Source organism: Drosophila novamexicana, unplaced genomic scaffold (assembly GCF_003285875.2).
Source record: "Drosophila novamexicana strain 15010-1031.04,08,12 unplaced genomic scaffold, DnovRS2.1 tig00001340-arrow-arrow-pilon, whole genome shotgun sequence".
In the NCBI taxonomy this organism is placed as follows: domain Eukaryota; kingdom Metazoa; phylum Arthropoda; class Insecta; order Diptera; family Drosophilidae; genus Drosophila; species Drosophila novamexicana.
In genome coordinates, this window is record NW_020824850.1 from 616,463 (window position 1) to 632,396 (window position 15,934).

At 43.3% G+C, this 15,934-nt stretch overlaps 2 protein-coding genes and 1 long non-coding RNA gene across 5 annotated transcripts in view; 1 reads left to right on the forward strand and 2 right to left on the reverse strand.

Moving 5' to 3' along the window:
• LOC115767173 overlaps window positions 1–13,999 on the reverse strand; it is a 43,406-nt gene extending 29,407 nt beyond the window's left edge. For 2 of the 3 annotated variants that reach the window (XR_004018355.1, XR_004018356.1), the window contains exons 1-2: window positions 13,718–13,999; window positions 7,292–7,591 (exon numbers count right to left, since the gene is read on the reverse strand). This is a non-coding gene — a long non-coding RNA (uncharacterized LOC115767173). The remainder of the gene's footprint in view (window positions 1–7,291; window positions 7,592–13,717) is intronic. The other variant, XR_004018357.1, reaches the window with a different exon arrangement.
• LOC115767168 (dendritic arbor reduction protein 1) overlaps window positions 1–14,249 on the forward strand; it is a 32,150-nt gene extending 17,901 nt beyond the window's left edge. The window contains exons 2-6 of the mRNA XM_030711351.1: window positions 4,457–5,021; window positions 5,608–6,386; window positions 6,452–7,112; window positions 9,498–9,557; window positions 13,998–14,249. Coding sequence (XP_030567211.1) covers window positions 4,457–5,021; window positions 5,608–6,386; window positions 6,452–7,112; window positions 9,498–9,557; window positions 13,998–14,185 — 2,253 coding nt within the window. The 3' untranslated portion in view covers window positions 14,186–14,249. The remainder of the gene's footprint in view (window positions 1–4,456; window positions 5,022–5,607; window positions 6,387–6,451; window positions 7,113–9,497; window positions 9,558–13,997) is intronic.
• A 742-nt stretch (window positions 14,250–14,991) lies between these two features.
• Window positions 14,992–15,714, reverse strand: LOC115767131 (ubiquitin-conjugating enzyme E2 D3). The gene is made up of 2 exons (XM_030711293.1): window positions 15,681–15,714; window positions 14,992–15,581 (listed from the first exon to the last, which is right to left on the reverse strand). Exon 2 carries the CDS (start codon window positions 15,442–15,444, stop codon window positions 14,992–14,994), a length of 453 nt encoding a protein of 150 aa, XP_030567153.1. The 5' UTR covers window positions 15,445–15,581; window positions 15,681–15,714.
• Window positions 15,715–15,934: the final 220 nt, after the last annotated feature.

Sequence of the window (15,934 nt, forward strand, 5' to 3'; positions counted from 1 at the left end):
GTTTGCTTTATTTTGGATTTCGGATTTGCGGGCGCGTGGCATTAGCCGCCTTCGGCTGCAAATATGTTGTTGCGTGTTGCCTTATCAGAGAAATGGCCAACAAAAACGGTTGTGGCATGAATCTCTGTAGATCTGTGTGCTCTATTGTTTTCAATTGGGGGACTTTACAAATGGCCAAATGATGTACAGATATGCGGCACGTGCTGGCCCAGGCCCAGGAATCCCCGGCAGATATATCGGCCAAATGAAATAATGTACTTAAAAGTCGGTTCATTTCAAAGCGAACCATTTCAAATAATTATGCCATTTGTCATGGCCGGATTCGGAATGCATTTTGCGGCTCTTTAACGCATTCGCTTTGGTGATTTCTCCTAGACATTTTGTTGACTTTTATGTGAGTTGACAGCTGCTGATGACTTGTGGCTGCTTCATTACTGCCAGCAGCAGCAGCGGCAGCAGCTTGCAACAGTTGCTTGCAACAAGTTGCATGTTGCTTTGGCATTTCACGAAACGTGAGCGTCGGCAGTTTGTGTGTGCATAAAACATAGAAATAAAGTTGTTAACTACTATTGTTAAGCGCTATAAGACGGCGCAAAAACATTGTATATATTAATGGGCAGCGGCAACAAGAATATTTATATGAAGCGACAGCAGCAACAACTAAGTGGCTGAAGAAGAAGAAGCAGCTGAACAAGCAGCAGAGCATAAAAAATAATGACAAGCATAAATATCGACTTTACGATTGCAACGTGACTTCATTTAAAATCGAACAAAATATGCAAAATAATACCAAAAGCAGCAGCAGCAGCAACAACAAATAAACAACGCACACGTACAGCAGCGGGCGCACATTTAGAGCCACACGTGCGTGGTCAAGAACCCCAAACCAAATTTGGCACTTGCCTGAGAAATAAAGAAAACACCAAAAAAAAAAAAAAACAAAAATAACTGAAAATGAGAAACAAACAAAATAAAAATAATACCTATAAAATTTAATAAATTTTATGTACCATTATTATTTGTTGCTGTTGTTGTTGCTGTTACTTTTATTGTGCTGCCCTCTGGCAACAGTGGCTGTCGCTTTGCATTTTAAAGAGCTTCTCTTTGGCCGTCATTTCTTTTCAATTTGCTTAAGACGCGCGGCTCTATTAACAGCCATCAATATGCCAAATATAAATAAAAAACAAATACACATTTCGTCGTAAAAAAAAGATGTCAAATTGCCAACTGTTTTTGTTGAATTTTACAACATTTTTGCTGTTACAATAGACAATAGACGAACAACTGCGCTGTGTGGCGGCTCTGGCGATATTGAGCCATAAAGTTGGCCATTTTCAAATTTAGATTTCGAATTTTGACAGCTGCGCATAAAGTTGCTCATAAATGTCAGCCACAGGCAGCGCCGACAATGCTCGTATATAGTCACCTATATAGAGACTCCACACTGTCGCTGCTTATCCCAAACAAGTCGACCAATAACCCATAAAAACCCGACCGAACAATGACAAAAGCTTCAGAACTGCGGGAAATAATAAATTAAATGAGTAAATGGTAAATGCTTTGCAGGTATGCTGAATAGATATTAGAAATGGGCGCCCACACAATGCAAAGAAATCGAAATGAGAAAATAAATAAAACTAGAACTATTTATAGGGCAAATAAAACTCAAGTGTGGCTATAAATAACTCTTGATATATGCATGCACAACAAATTGCAAATGGCTAAAATTCGATGTAAGGCATAGCAATTAGGCAAACAGGGGTGTTCAGTAAAATTACTATAAAAAAGATTTACAAAAAAATTAACACAAAATAACAATTAAATAATAAGTCATAAATATTTTATGGCCACGGCACTTCTGCAAATGGGCCAAATCAATATCAATAAAACATTAGCTTGAAGAATGAAATGAAAATAAAACGCGAAAGTAAGAATACCTTTGGCACGCCGATGATTTAATACCCTTGCAGACATTTCCCTTTTGCAGATATGTGAAGATAGTGAAGATCGTAATGCTGAGAAACTAGTTCGCATAGAAACAGACAGACGGACGGACGGAGACGGACCTGGTTATATCAAGTCGGCTATTAATGCTGATCAAGAAAATATATACTTTATGACGTCGAAAATGTCTCCTTCTATGCGTTGCACATTTCAAGACAAAGTTATAATACCCTCTAGAAGGGTATAACAAAGTACGGTACAAGCTCGCGCTTCCTCGGATTGCTCAATTTATGCAAATGGCTTTTTTGTTCTCTGTGCGTAATGCCCATTTATCGCCGATTGCTGACAACGGCATTTTAATGCCTAAAAAAAACAAAAACAACTACGAAAAATGTATAAAAAATATCAGAAAATAACTTGGCGTACGCGCGTATTAAAAAGTATAAAAATAAAATATAAAAAATTACCTGCACATAATTTCACTAGACACAAAAGAACTTGGCTCAGGCGAAAGCCCAAAAGAACAGGTTCATAATTGAAATTCATGTTTGTTGTCGTTGTTGTTGTTGTTGTTGTTGTTGTTGTTGTTGTTGTTGTTGTTGTTGTAGCTGCTGTTGTCAATATGTCAGACTGAGGTACTTGCTGCTAGTTGGCCTGGACGCAAGTTACCGTTGTGTGCAGTTGTTGTCGCCGCCAAAGTCCGAGTCCAACTCGAGTAGTACTAATGCCAGAGTGGGGGCCACTTAAAGATTCCGCGTCGCTTCGGGGCGACGCGTTACGCATTTTTATGAGGTCATTTGCGTGTGAAGCGCACTAAATGCGGCCCACGCGGCAGCTGGAAAAATCGAATTCAATTCGTGGAAAACGCGCCAGGAAAAGCCACACTGACTGTGCCACAGCCAAAGCCAAAGCCAAAGCCAAAATATTACTCATATTCGCGGCAACAACTGGCTAAACAAAATCTATTAAAATTATCACACGCCACGTTGACCTCAGAGGCGAGCAAACATTTTTCAAGTACCGTTCCAAATACTCTCGTACTCGTACTGTTTTATGTGTCGGCGTACGAAAAATCAAAAAAAAAAATAAATAAATAAATAAAAGGAAAAAATACCGAAAAGAAAAAAAAACCGCAGCCAATAAAATGAAAAATGCTTGGCAAAAATATTGCGGCAAAATAATTTGCCACGCTCGTAAATTTTCAGCTCATAAAAAGAAACGAACTACGTTGGTGGGTTTCGAGGGTGTGTGTGTGTGTGTTGTGTGTGAGTCAGTGTTGAGCATTTCTCGAATTGAGTCAGATTTCGGCTTGGTTTTAGTAGGCTATATGCCTGGCCCTGATCAACACTCTACACTTTGATATATTGCCAGCCCCGACTCGCTGGCAGGCATCATTTGCATGTGAAAAGCCTGGAAAAAAGTTTCTCTAATTTGCCAAATGATTATTATGTGTGCCTAAACAACGTTAAGTGTTGTCATAAATTAGCTTGCAGACAATGTTGACGTTTGTCGCTGGGCTGTCTATAAAAAGTTGCTCATAAATTTCAGACAGCGACAATACTTTTTGGAGCCAAGCATTAAAACTAATCAAAATAGCGAGATGACCAAAAAGAACGCACATTGATGCCAAAAAAGTATTATAATACACCAAAGAAAACTAGGGTAGACAATAATCAATAATCGGCTATGTCTGGAAATATTCAGAAAATAAAATATCTGTATCAAAAGTACACTTATGAAAACTAGGGAAAATGTATTTCAGAAATTCACTAGAAAATGAAAAATTTCCTTACTTTCAAGTAATATTTTCTTAAAATATTTATTAATGGGTAACTTTTTCTAAATCTCCTATTACATTTTTTTTAAAAGCGTAGCGACAGTTATGCAGTTTTTTCCTTTTAAAATCTAATCATGAACATTTCCAGAATGATTTGCAATTAATTTAATTACGAATTGACAGTTCCTTCAATTTGAAAAGCCGTATTGGATAAGCGCTAATCGAATTGTAATCAATTGTCAAGAGTTTTCATATGATACTTCCCACTCAATTGTCAATAAGTTTAGAAAACTTGAATAGAATAAATTAATTTGCGCAAAGTCAGCGTGTCGACTCTAACGTCAGGCAGCAATGACTTAGGCAACGAACTTGCATGCCAGCCAGCGCATGCGCATTAAGAGCACACAACAATAAAATAAAAACAGAAAAAAAAGGTGCATAAAAATGCGACAAGATATCTACAGAAACAGAAACATTTCGATGCAAAACAAACGAACGACGAAAATTAAATTGAAAACGAGCCACAAAAAACGATGCTCGCCATAAAAATAAGCCAAAGAAAACAGCCAGAGAATAAAGATAAGCGAAAAGTGGCAGCGAGAAGCGGCCCAAAGTGTTGCACAGCGATAAAAATTTAATCAAAATTTATGAAGAGGCAACGCACCAGATCGGGCCGCCTGTTGGGCCATATAACACACAATTTACTAACACTAACTTTTCTCAATCTGTTTGCAGTCCCCGGAACTGGATTATCGGCACGAGCTGATGGGACGTCTGCACAAGATCGAGCCGGCCGACGTGGAACTGGAAGTGCTCGCTGCTGCTGCTGCTGCCTCCAACAACAACAACAACACGAATAGTAACAACAACAACAACAGCAGCAACGGCAACGGCAGCCAAACGCCCAGCAGCAACAACTCGGCGGCATCTTCGCATCATCATCACCATCATCAGTTCCATCACCACCACCTGCATTCGCACCACCATTCACATGCACACCACCACCAACATCATCATCAGCATTTGCACCACAGTCTGCAGAGCGGCGAGAGTGGTGCCGCCTTGGATGCCTGGCAGCTGGCTGCCTCCAGCTATGCCAGCGACCAGTCCCAGCAGCAGCAGCAGCATCAGCAGCAGCAACAACAACCCGCCGGCTCGCCCAATTCCAACTCAAATTCCGCCTATGGATGTGCGCCGCTCTACGACGAAGCGCCCTACGAAGTGGCACTGGGCTATGGAGCGGGTGCCGGCAACGGGGCGGGGGGCACGGCAACGGGCAGCGAGAAGGAGTATTTGTATGGTAAGTAGCTGGGCGAGTGGCAGAAGGGGGAGAGGGAGGTAAGCTGGGCACACAAAATTACACGCATGAGGAGAAATCTCGCAAGTCAATAGCAAAACGAGACGCGACAACTCGTGTTCGCCTTTTCGTAGTTTCGTATTATTTTCGTTTGTAGTTTTTTTGATTCATAGTTGCGTTTGCAAGCCAAATGTGAAACTTGAGACCTTACAGAAGAGCCTAAAACCCAAACACAGAGAGAAGCTTAAAACTAAGACGAACTCAAAATGCGCTTCAGACGTAGATTGGGCAAACTTACGAATTGAAAACCAAGAATGAAACTGAAACCTTTTGACTTTAGGAGACGTCAGAGAAAAAGTTAGTGTATACAAGTGAGAGTTTAGCGAAAAGTCTCGGCTTTATTTATAGTTAAAAATATCGAAACGGTTGTTTATAAATTTCATGCATATGTGAGATTTCTTTGTTTGCATTAATAATTCCCTGTTTGAGCGATGTCTATATATTGATTTGCATAAGGCATTAGCAGCTTGATTATAAAGCGATTTTCTTTACCCTCCCAACACCAACACACGCACACACACACACATAGAAACCAAAAACAAAGAGGCTCTCTTCGGCGACCCCCTGGACGATCCTTATCAAAGACCAGCTCTCTGGGATGATATTGCCACCTCAATACAGAACATCGATCCGGAGAATGCACTCATGCTGAGCGCCAGCACAGTGGCCAATGGCAGCGACAATGCGGCAGCGAATCAGGCGACACAGCAGCAACAGTTGCTGCCACAGGTCAAAATGGAAGCAATAGATGAAACACTGCTCGAAACTTTCTCGACACCAATGCTCAGTCCCATGGAGATTAAAACTGAAAAGCAGCAGCGACAACAGCAGCAGCAGCAACAACAGCAGCAGCAGCAACAACAGCAGCAGCAGCAGCAGCAATATCATCAGCAACAACAGCAGCAGCAACACTATCAGCAACATTATCAGCAACAGCAGCAACACTTGTACCAGCATCATCCTAGCCTCTCGCTGTCTGGGTTGCCACCCGCTGCTGAGGTTGTCGAGTTGCAGCTACAGCAGCAGCAGCAGCAGCAGCAACATCAGCAGCATCTCCACAGCGGCAGCAACAGTCCCAAGCAGGCAGCCGGCGACATCAACAACAGCAGCAACAACAACAACAACAACTCTGCCTCCTATCAGCAACAATACGCATCTCAGCTGAACAGCGCATCAGGCGCTGGATATCTAAACAGTAGCAGCAACAACAGCAGTGCATCTGGGGGCACCACCAGCAGCGTCGTCACCAGCAGCACCGGCAGCAGCAGCAGCAGCAGCTATGGCTACAGCTGGCACCACAGCAGTCAGGTGAGAATCTCCGCAATTGTTGTTGCTTGAAGACTTTCTATTTCTGGTTCCCTTTGCTGCTCTAGAGCTTTCACACCAAATACCAAATACACCCGCCATCAGCAGTTGCCACTGCGACACCAACCACTGCCACACCCACAGCTCAACACGTGCTGCAGCAGCAACAGCATCAGCAACAACAACAACTGCAGCTATGCCCGCCAGCCGCGCCTAGCACACCGTCCGCCACATCCGCCTCCTCCTCGGGCAGCGCCTCCTCGACGGGCTCCAACTCGACGCGTCACATGTTCGTGCCACCGCTGACACCGCCCAGCTCAGATCCCGGCAGTCCCGGCGCCTCCATGGTCGCCGCAGCCGCTGCCGTTGCCCAGGCACAGCGGCGCTCCACGCCACCGCCGCCCTATCAGCAGGGCCATGGCCTAGCTGGCCTCTGTCCTAGCCTGGTTAATCCGCCGCCCACGCTGCAGCTGCTGGGTGCCGGCACGCCCACCACGCTGACGACACTCACGCCCGCCAATGCAGCCAGCGCAGTTGGAGCAGTCCAGCAGCCGGCGCCGCCGCCACCTCCGCCGCCGCCGAGCAGCGGGCGACGCGGCCGACATGCGCACCATCAGCCAGGAACGCCGGCGCATATCGCCAGCCTGATGAGCGTGCGTACCGTGCGCTACAATCGGCGCAACAATCCGGAGCTGGAGAAGCGTCGCATCCATCACTGTGATTTTGTGGGTGAGTGCAATCCGTAGATTCATCTGCCGCCTGCTGTTTTTTTAGGAGCTTTTTCTTTCTGCTTGGGATGCGTTGCATGTGCGACTCGTTTATCATTTCGCGCGCTTTGCGACACTTTTTGTAATAGAGACCAACTCCCCCCAAACCCTCAACCCTCCCCCTTACTTGTACTTACATACCTGTTACATATTCAGCTATTTGGCTGGGATCTTGTCCACTGGCTCATTGCGCATGCGTGAGGCGTACTTCCAATCGCCATTTATTTATTCTCCATTTATCTAAGCATTTATTTATTTATTATCTTTCCGTCTGTCGCCCGCTGTGCCTATTGACAGTTGTTGTGGCGCTTTTTCAAATGCCTCTTTTGTAATTCCAATTAGCCAATGCCATATTTATGTAAGAGTCTCTCCTCTCATTGTTATCACTGAGATACGTTCGACACAGTTCCAATGTCAACCCGACGATCTTGTAGCAGTTAGCTGGAAGACAAAGATTATATATGAATAGGGGTCGTACGGAATTGAGGAGCATTTAGAATGAAATTAAAATTGTTGCTTATAAAGAAAACTCCTATTTATTGCTATTAAGTTTAGTCTAATATAAGTAAATCAAAAGTCGAAGATCAATTCAAGATCGGAAAGAGGTAATGTAGATCAGCCAAAAATATATTGTACATTATCTTGTACCATACGAAAAAGGGCCTGAAGATAGAGTTGAATGGAACATTTAATATTTGAAGATCAATTAAAGATCATGCAAAGACTTTTGTTTATCAATTGAAGATCAGCCGAAAAATACACAGCACTGAATCGGCGTTCAATCAACTGTTGAATCGAATCGAAAACCTTATACACAATTCGGCGTTCAGTCCATTAGCTGCTAACGGGGCGATCATTGAGAGGGAAGCGAAAAGCACTTAACCCCAACTAAATGCGACGTTGTCTAGCCAACTGATGGTCCGTCGTTGGAGTCGTTGGCGTCGTTGGCTACGTGCGTTGCCACTAATAAATAATTGACAATTGTCTGACACGTTTGCCGTGGCCATTTTTAGACAAAAAGCGCGTTCGAGCACAAATATTACGAGTCCGATTGCGCTTGGCCAAAACTCTTGAGCGCAGGCGCACAAAAATGCTGTCCAAATGAAGTTATTATGCCATAAACGCACGCATCAGACTCTCCGACACAGCACTGTGGGCCAAGTCTACACGTTTCACGTCCACATTGCAGCTCTATGGACTATGCCACTTGCAACTTGCGACTTGCAACTCGAGATTGCAACTGCCACGCAAGTGAGTTATGTCTCAGAAGTTCGCTCTGGCGCGGGGCATGTGATCGGCAATCCTCGTAACTTTGCAGTCCCAGCCAATCACGCGTCTAACTGTCATCATTGTTGTTGTTGTTTCTGTTGCTGTTGTTGCTGCTGCTGTTGTCTGGCGTCGACGCAACATTCTTGACTCGCTTTTTAGCTATCAATTCGCTTTGGCCATGTTTGTCTACGGTGGCTTACTTGTGCCTTGGTGGTGGTTCGAGTATTTTTAGCTGAGTTTTGGCATTGTCTTTTTCTATATGCGCGTCACGTTGTACTCAGCTTTCAATTAGAGCGGACGTGCTGAGATCTCTAAGCATCCTTTTAAGTGCCACATAAATGTCTCATGCTGTGCACAAGTGAATCTTGTGCAACTTTCACCAGCTCCAGCTTCAGCTACAGTCCCAGCTCCAACTACAGCTGCACGGCCTTAATTAAAGGCTCGATTGTAGCGACGCCCACTGACCCACTGCAGAGGCACAGCCTCAGCCTCAGCCACAACCACTGCCACAGCCAGCTGCACTTTGCAATGTGGCTCTTTTCTCATAGGCAGCTTATCAAGATTTTTGTCTGTGCTGCCACAGTGCGGGCTCTGCACTGTGCTCTCAGATAAATTGCCCATTCAATTTGGCACTCTGACAACGAGATTCGACTTGGTATCACATATGAAGCGCTTAAAATTGTTAACAACTTTTAAGGCCGTAGTAAATTTAACGGCTAACATCAGTGTTGAACCTATACACAAGTTGCTTGTTGAAGGTTTAATTTAAACAGCAATTCAAGTTATGGTTTAGGTTAACTAGCGGCTACAGTTAAGGCTTAATGGATATTCTAAATTTTTTTCAAATTATATTATTATTTTTTTTGCAGCACCGTTTCACGATTTTTGATTTTTGAAGAATCATTCAAGAATTCAATTAATAATAGAATAATATACAATATATTCGCGCCCTGTCTCTTGAATCTAAACCATTCATTTCCTTATGGTACCTCTCAATTCTTAGCTATACATTCGCTGCCTTCCTTTCTTCCGCTTTAACAACTAACAGCCCAATTTCTTTTCTTTTTCCCATTTGCAGGTTGTTCCAAGGTCTATACGAAGAGCTCGCATTTGAAGGCGCATCAAAGGATACACACGGGTAAGTCGTTAATGTTATTGATAGTCAGAGGCTGCAGCACAGATCCACCCACCACCCAGGCAACAAGCACTTGGTATTAGTTATAAGGCGCCGCTAGGCTTGTCCGCTGTCACACACATTTGTTGCCGGCCCGATCCTGCCCCGCATCCGATGTAGGCGTAGAAGGTTTGGCTTATTACCACACCACCAGCAGCTCCGCCATGTCTGACGATGAGCTGGTGGTGCACAGCTGCGCTGCTTTATTTTGTAGCGTTGAGCAACCGAACGTACGGCGGAAAAAGGCTTTTGATTAATTCGCGCGCTCATATTTGTAGTTGCCAGCACATAATTTGCCAAGAGCTCGGAGCGCCTTTTGGCTGATTTTTTTTTTTTGGTTTTTTGTTTTTCAATTTCGGCGCAGCACATAGCGCAACAAAACCACAGAAATCGTGATTTCTACGTTTTGTTTTTGTTGCTGTTTTTGTTGTGCGGCTTTTTGTGGTCAGTTGCAACATCAACAACATCAACAATCGCCAATCGCCAACGCCATCAGCTGGGCGCACGTTTGGCCTGCATTTCCTTCTTGCTCAGATTACACTTGACGTTATTTTTTGGTTTGTCCGCCAGTCGGTCGGGCTTTACCATTTTTTTTTTGGTTTTTTTGGTGGGTCGTTGGATGTTGATCACCTGTCTTCGTTTTATGGGCCACACGTTTTATGCCCCTCTGATTCGCGACTCACAACAACTGGCGACTTGCGACTTTCAACTCTCGACTCTCGACCCAGCCCCAAAAGCAGCGAGACTCAATCCCGAGCGCAGTTCTCCTTCAGTGTTTTATTAATCGCACATGACCAGCTGATTTATGCGCAAACTTAAAACGCTGCACTTAAAAAACATTTTTATTATTATGATTTTGCGCTGCGCTGATTTTCACTTAACTGATAAACTCGACGCTTCGCTAAGAAAAAAACGACACATTTGATAAGCCCCGACGACAAGTGCTCGAGTCAAGGTGACGCTATAAATGCCCTGTAAAAGGTCTTTCTACGATTTTATAGTTGAAAATATTCAAAGTCCCATATAAATGACAGCAATATCAGTTGCTGAAGCATTGCATAAGATATAAATATGAGTAACATACAAATTGATCCACTGACCTCATGTTTTTGAATCTGACGCTCAAACACACGTAAGGCTGTATTGATTTTACACAACCTTTGTCCTCAGTTTTTGCCCATGTATTATATACCTGAGCTTAATCTAGTAAGTTCCTTCTATACTCTCCCTCCTTCCCGATGACCCGTTTAATAGAAATCGAACCTTTAGCTAACAAGCAGATATATCAAGCAGAGGTTGTTTTCTCATCCGATCAATTAATCATATTCTGATATATTGTAGCTAACAATTCCCATTCTCATGCTTTCTCGCTCACTCTCTCAAAGACTTTCTCCAGCTGTTAACCCTTTTGCTGCACTTGCTACAGGCCAGTCAATGTAAGCTTGAGCTCTGGTTAGCTGATTTAATTGCCTTACACCCGCCGTGGGCCAACACGAATGCCAGGCAAATCTGTGACCACGTCTTTGTGGATTTGGCTCAAATTTTGCAGTAGATTTCGAGTGGCAGCAGCCATTTGTGGCTACCGTCTGATGCCTGTCCTGTTTGTTTGGCTTTTGACTTAGTTAACGTCGTCGTCACACGCCCAGCCTAGGAGGCAGCAAAACCACATACACACACAATTTTCATGCAATTTTGAAGCTGCGGCATCTCGTGGCGCCAGACACCAGCTGAGTGTTGTCTTTGCTGATTAGCGGCGCTGCAGCTCAAGTGCCGGGCCGGACACTTGGGACAGCATTTAGTTTACATGCACTCAAAAAAATATCAATCGCCATTAATGAAAAAATTCCTAACATCAGAAAATTTATGTTTTTAACAATTTTCTAAGAAATATAATTATTTATATTATATTTATTACTTCCTTTTTTCTGATACTGATTCTCAATTTTCTAATGATTGTTGAAATTCTTATATGACGAATCGCCCTAGGCCCCTTCTCATAGGCGAATTCTAGAATCTGAGACGTTTCTTTAAGTGAACCTATTCGCTGCGGCTTCCTATGCTTCGGCAGGGCAAGTTCGTTTCCTAAGTCTTTTGTTTTTTTTTTGCTTGCTGCGTTCGCTGCTCGTAAATTTGTGGTTTTTATTTGGGCTTTTTGTATTTATCTGGACGCAGCGATTAGAAAATCACTCGGTAACTAATCTTTATGCAGCAAGCGAACGCATAAATTAAACATATCGCTGCCTCAGTCCCTAGGTGTCTGCACTGGAACTGGAACTGAAGCTGGAAGACAGGCACTTGGAACGCAGTTTGCCCACCGGCTGGGCTTATTTTGTACTGATTTGTTTGCTAATATGTTCGCGTTGCCATAAATTAGTTTGATTTTTATGCCCGACGACTGGAGGAGGTCTCCGGCCTGGCCTGGCCTGGACTGTGTGGCCTGCGGCTAGACTTGTCTTCTAGCTTGTTTTGGGGGCAGCCGTTGCCTTAATTTATATACGAGTCCGAGTGTGTCTGCATATTGTTAGTTGCATGTTGAGCTTATCGCGGCATACTATGTTAAAATTATGAAGTAATTTCGTCGGCCTTATCGCATTGCGTTCATCGCACATTACAAAACAACATTTACATAACTTTGTTTGTTGTTTACCCGGGCGCTCGGATCGGATCGGGCCGGCCCCGGTCCAACCCCCGGACTGCGGGTTCGATGCTGATCTTTGTTTTAGTTACGAGCGATTTCAATTTTGCCATTGCCAAATGATATTCCCACGAGTGCGCTGTGGTTGTTGTTGTAGTTTCTGTGGCCGTTGCTGTTGCTGTTGTTGTTGGTATTGATATTGTTTTTGTTTACGAGATTCTGTTTGGGCAGTTTCTGTACCATGACTCACCATCGACAACAGCGGGCTACAATGCCCAGCCATTTATCAATGTTTTTTTTGCCTCAAACAAAGCTTCTTACACGCTCACACACACACGCGGCACGCATGTGTGCGTGCAAGTGTCGATAGGTAAATTTTTTTTCAATTATGTTCAGTCATCTCGAAGCACTTAAATTCATTAAAAGAGATCTAAATAAACCAATAAGTCACGCCACGAGTCGCTCGTATTGGGTTTCTATTCGTAAATCCTACAAAAGTGTCAGCTGAGTGCCACTTCAGACCTCAACTTGAGCCAAACAACTCTCTCCCCGTCCTCCTCCCCAGCCTTAAGAGGCATTTCAAACTAAATATCCGCTGTAAAAAACAACGGCAATAATTATTATGCCTATTGCTGCTTGAAATAATGCTGTGAAAAGGGTTTCGGTGCTCAAATGAGCTTAGAAGTGCGAGTTATTTGAGCAAAGTGTGAAGATGTGGTAATCTTTTTTGCAAGGTAACATTTATAGATAATTTACTTTAAAGAATTTCCTATAAGACTTAATAAAAAAATCCGAAAACATATTTTGTGAATTGTCTATAAGACAGCATACATTAATATTTGATATTCCTTTTCTCAAACAATTGAGAAATAGTGCAAAAAATTAAGTATTTCCACAATCCACAACCAATTGGATTATGTGAACAATGTCAATCCAATTGGGAAACCTATTCGATACAGTCCACAGAATCCCATTGGCCGAGTCGAGTCGAGTCAGTCGCTGGCGAAGACAATGCCTGAATAATGCCATAAAATGTCAAGTTCACCAAATTTAAAGCACCGCAATAATTATTTCATTCAATTTCAATTTGAACACGAATGTTTATGTTTATGTTTATGTTTATGCTCTGGCATACGTGCTCTAATACTCGAAGCACGCTGTTAGCCAAGGCGACCCAAACAGCAACAGCAACAACATCAACAACACAGCCGGCAGTCGACCCGGTTCCAGCTGGAGGGAATTAGTCATAGAGCAGCGGGCAAAACTTTTGGGCACCGGCCGGTCGCATTTTTGTTGCTACCTCGACATGAGCTGAGCAAAAGTCACTTGCAAATGTCGTCGTGTTGTCTCTTGTTGTTGCAGCAGTTGTTGCTGCTGCTGCTGCTGCTGGTAATGGGCCATCGTCAGCGGCAAGTCGTGTGCCACAGCAAGCAAAATCCAAATCATAAAATACGCGACTGAGAGTGACTCGAACTGCGAATTGACTTACCATTTGCTTCAGCTGCCGTTTTGTTGTCGTCGTCGTCGTCGTGTTGTTGTTCTCCTGTTGCCGCAAACTAACATGAAAATTCGATGAAAATGTTAATTTGTGAATACATGCGGCAGCCGCAGAGTTGTACACACTCGCAAGACAAGAAGCTCTTTGATGACATGCACTTCAGCCGAATAATATATATGAATTTGTCGTTTAACAAATTTTCCAATAACTTTTAATTTGTCAAATCCAATTCATGGCATGCCTTTGTTTTTGCTCTTATTTTTGATTCCAGGTGAAAAGCCCTACACCTGCCAGTGGCCGGAATGCGAATGGCGTTTCGCTCGCTCCGATGAACTGACGCGACATTATCGCAAACACACCGGCGCCAAGCCCTTCAAGTGCATCGTCTGCGAGCGAAGCTTTGCGAGAAGCGATCACTTGGCACTCCATATGAAGCGCCACTTGCCGAAGAATAAGTGAGGCCGTCGTGTCGGGCGGAGCGGCTACCAATCAACTATATCACAATCCAAAGGACTTTAGTTAAGCTAAAAAGATAAAAAAATTCGTTTAGTAAATGGTTACTATTAAATATTAATATTAAACCTGATTACTAATTAGTTTAATACAAAAAAATCACATACACAAGAGCTTTTCACAATCGAAATTCAGAGAGCGGACGGAGTCGGAGCAGATCTCTCTCCTGCTGTCCCTCTCTCTCAACTCAAGCGTTAAATTAAGTAAATGAAATTTCCACCTGCTTAACTACATATTAATGCAAATTTTAAACTAAGCACACTCCTAACTAATCATAACTCTCGTTTAGCTTACACATTCACAACAATATTTAGTTCGTACTGTTCCCAGAGAATTCTCTCGTTTCTCTCAACACTCTCACAGTTGCGAGCGCATGCTGAGAGACCCGTGTATTAAAGTGCATATAGTACATATATATCTATATAGATAAATATATATATACATTCATATAGATCCTTGTATACTTAAACTAAATCAATGCCAAGTTGTATCGCCACGTGTCATTGTCGCCTAGTTTCTGTATAGTTTCCCTTAGCCATAATATTATGTTAGTCTGTAATTTGATGCGTACGACTATATATGTACATATATCTGTCCTGTATGTATATGGTAGCTAGTGTATTATGTATATGTAAACTTATCGTGTCTCTACATCGTTTCTAAACACCAAAAAGTGCTGGCACAAAATCATCAAATAATAAAATGTTTTTGAAAAACCACAGTTCTGTTTATTCAAACAAAAAATCATCCATTCAAATAATGGGTTTGATGTCTTCCGGCATGGCAAAGCGATCGGTCCAGTCGCGGACTATGCTGTCGTGCTCAGCGCGATGCTCCATATATAGCTTAGCAATTGCCGGATTCAGCGGATCCTGTAGATTGGGTGACACCAGCAGCGCAAGCACCGACACCAGCAGCTTGCCCACGGTTAAGACCGGAGACCACTTTTCCACACAGATCTGATCGGCATGCACGTTGCAGTGATAGATTTTGGTTAGGAACCTTAGGTTCGGCGGAGTAAAAGGATAGTCACGCGGGAAGGTGACGTGTATGTGAAAGAGCCCGCCCTCATAGGGTGTGCCCTGGGGCCCTTCAAGCGCGGCAATCCACTCGAATAAATTGCTATTCAACATATCCACTTTGCAACCAGCCAATGGATTGCGCTTGATCTCTGCCAGCTCACGACCCAAACGGCGTTCGGTCATCCCGCTGCGCAGCAGCTTGCTATAGATGCGACGACGCCGTGCCTGGACTTCAGGCTCCTCGGACTCTGGTGCCCCATCGAAAGTTGCTGCCTAATCAGGCGGTGGCTGGCGTCTGCGCAGGCGCTCGCTACGACGCACTGGAAACATCTTATATTGACTACCGTATAACCAATAAATCCCCTTACATACACAAAAAATAAATAAACAAAATTCTAGTATAATCAACTAACAAATACCTCGACACAGCTTTCGAACGCGTGCGTCTCCCTTAAACGTTGCTGATTGTATGAAAAGCGGCTGTGAGATTTAAGCCTTGACAGCCGTCAATTTCAAGGTTACCATTTTACAAAAAAAACAAAAACATTCGATTATTAAATTAGTATTAAGTGTTGGCGTGATGAAATTAGTTTTCTGTTATCGAAAATGCAATGGCACTTCCATCGATAGTTCCTTAGTGCTGTTAAACTGCCTAGAGTATTTGCATGCGTTT

Coding starts and splice junctions, on each gene's coding strand:
- LOC115767131 (XM_030711293.1), bottom strand. CDS start 15,444: ATGACCGAACGCCGTTTGGGTCGTGAGCTGGCAGAGATCAAGCGCAAT.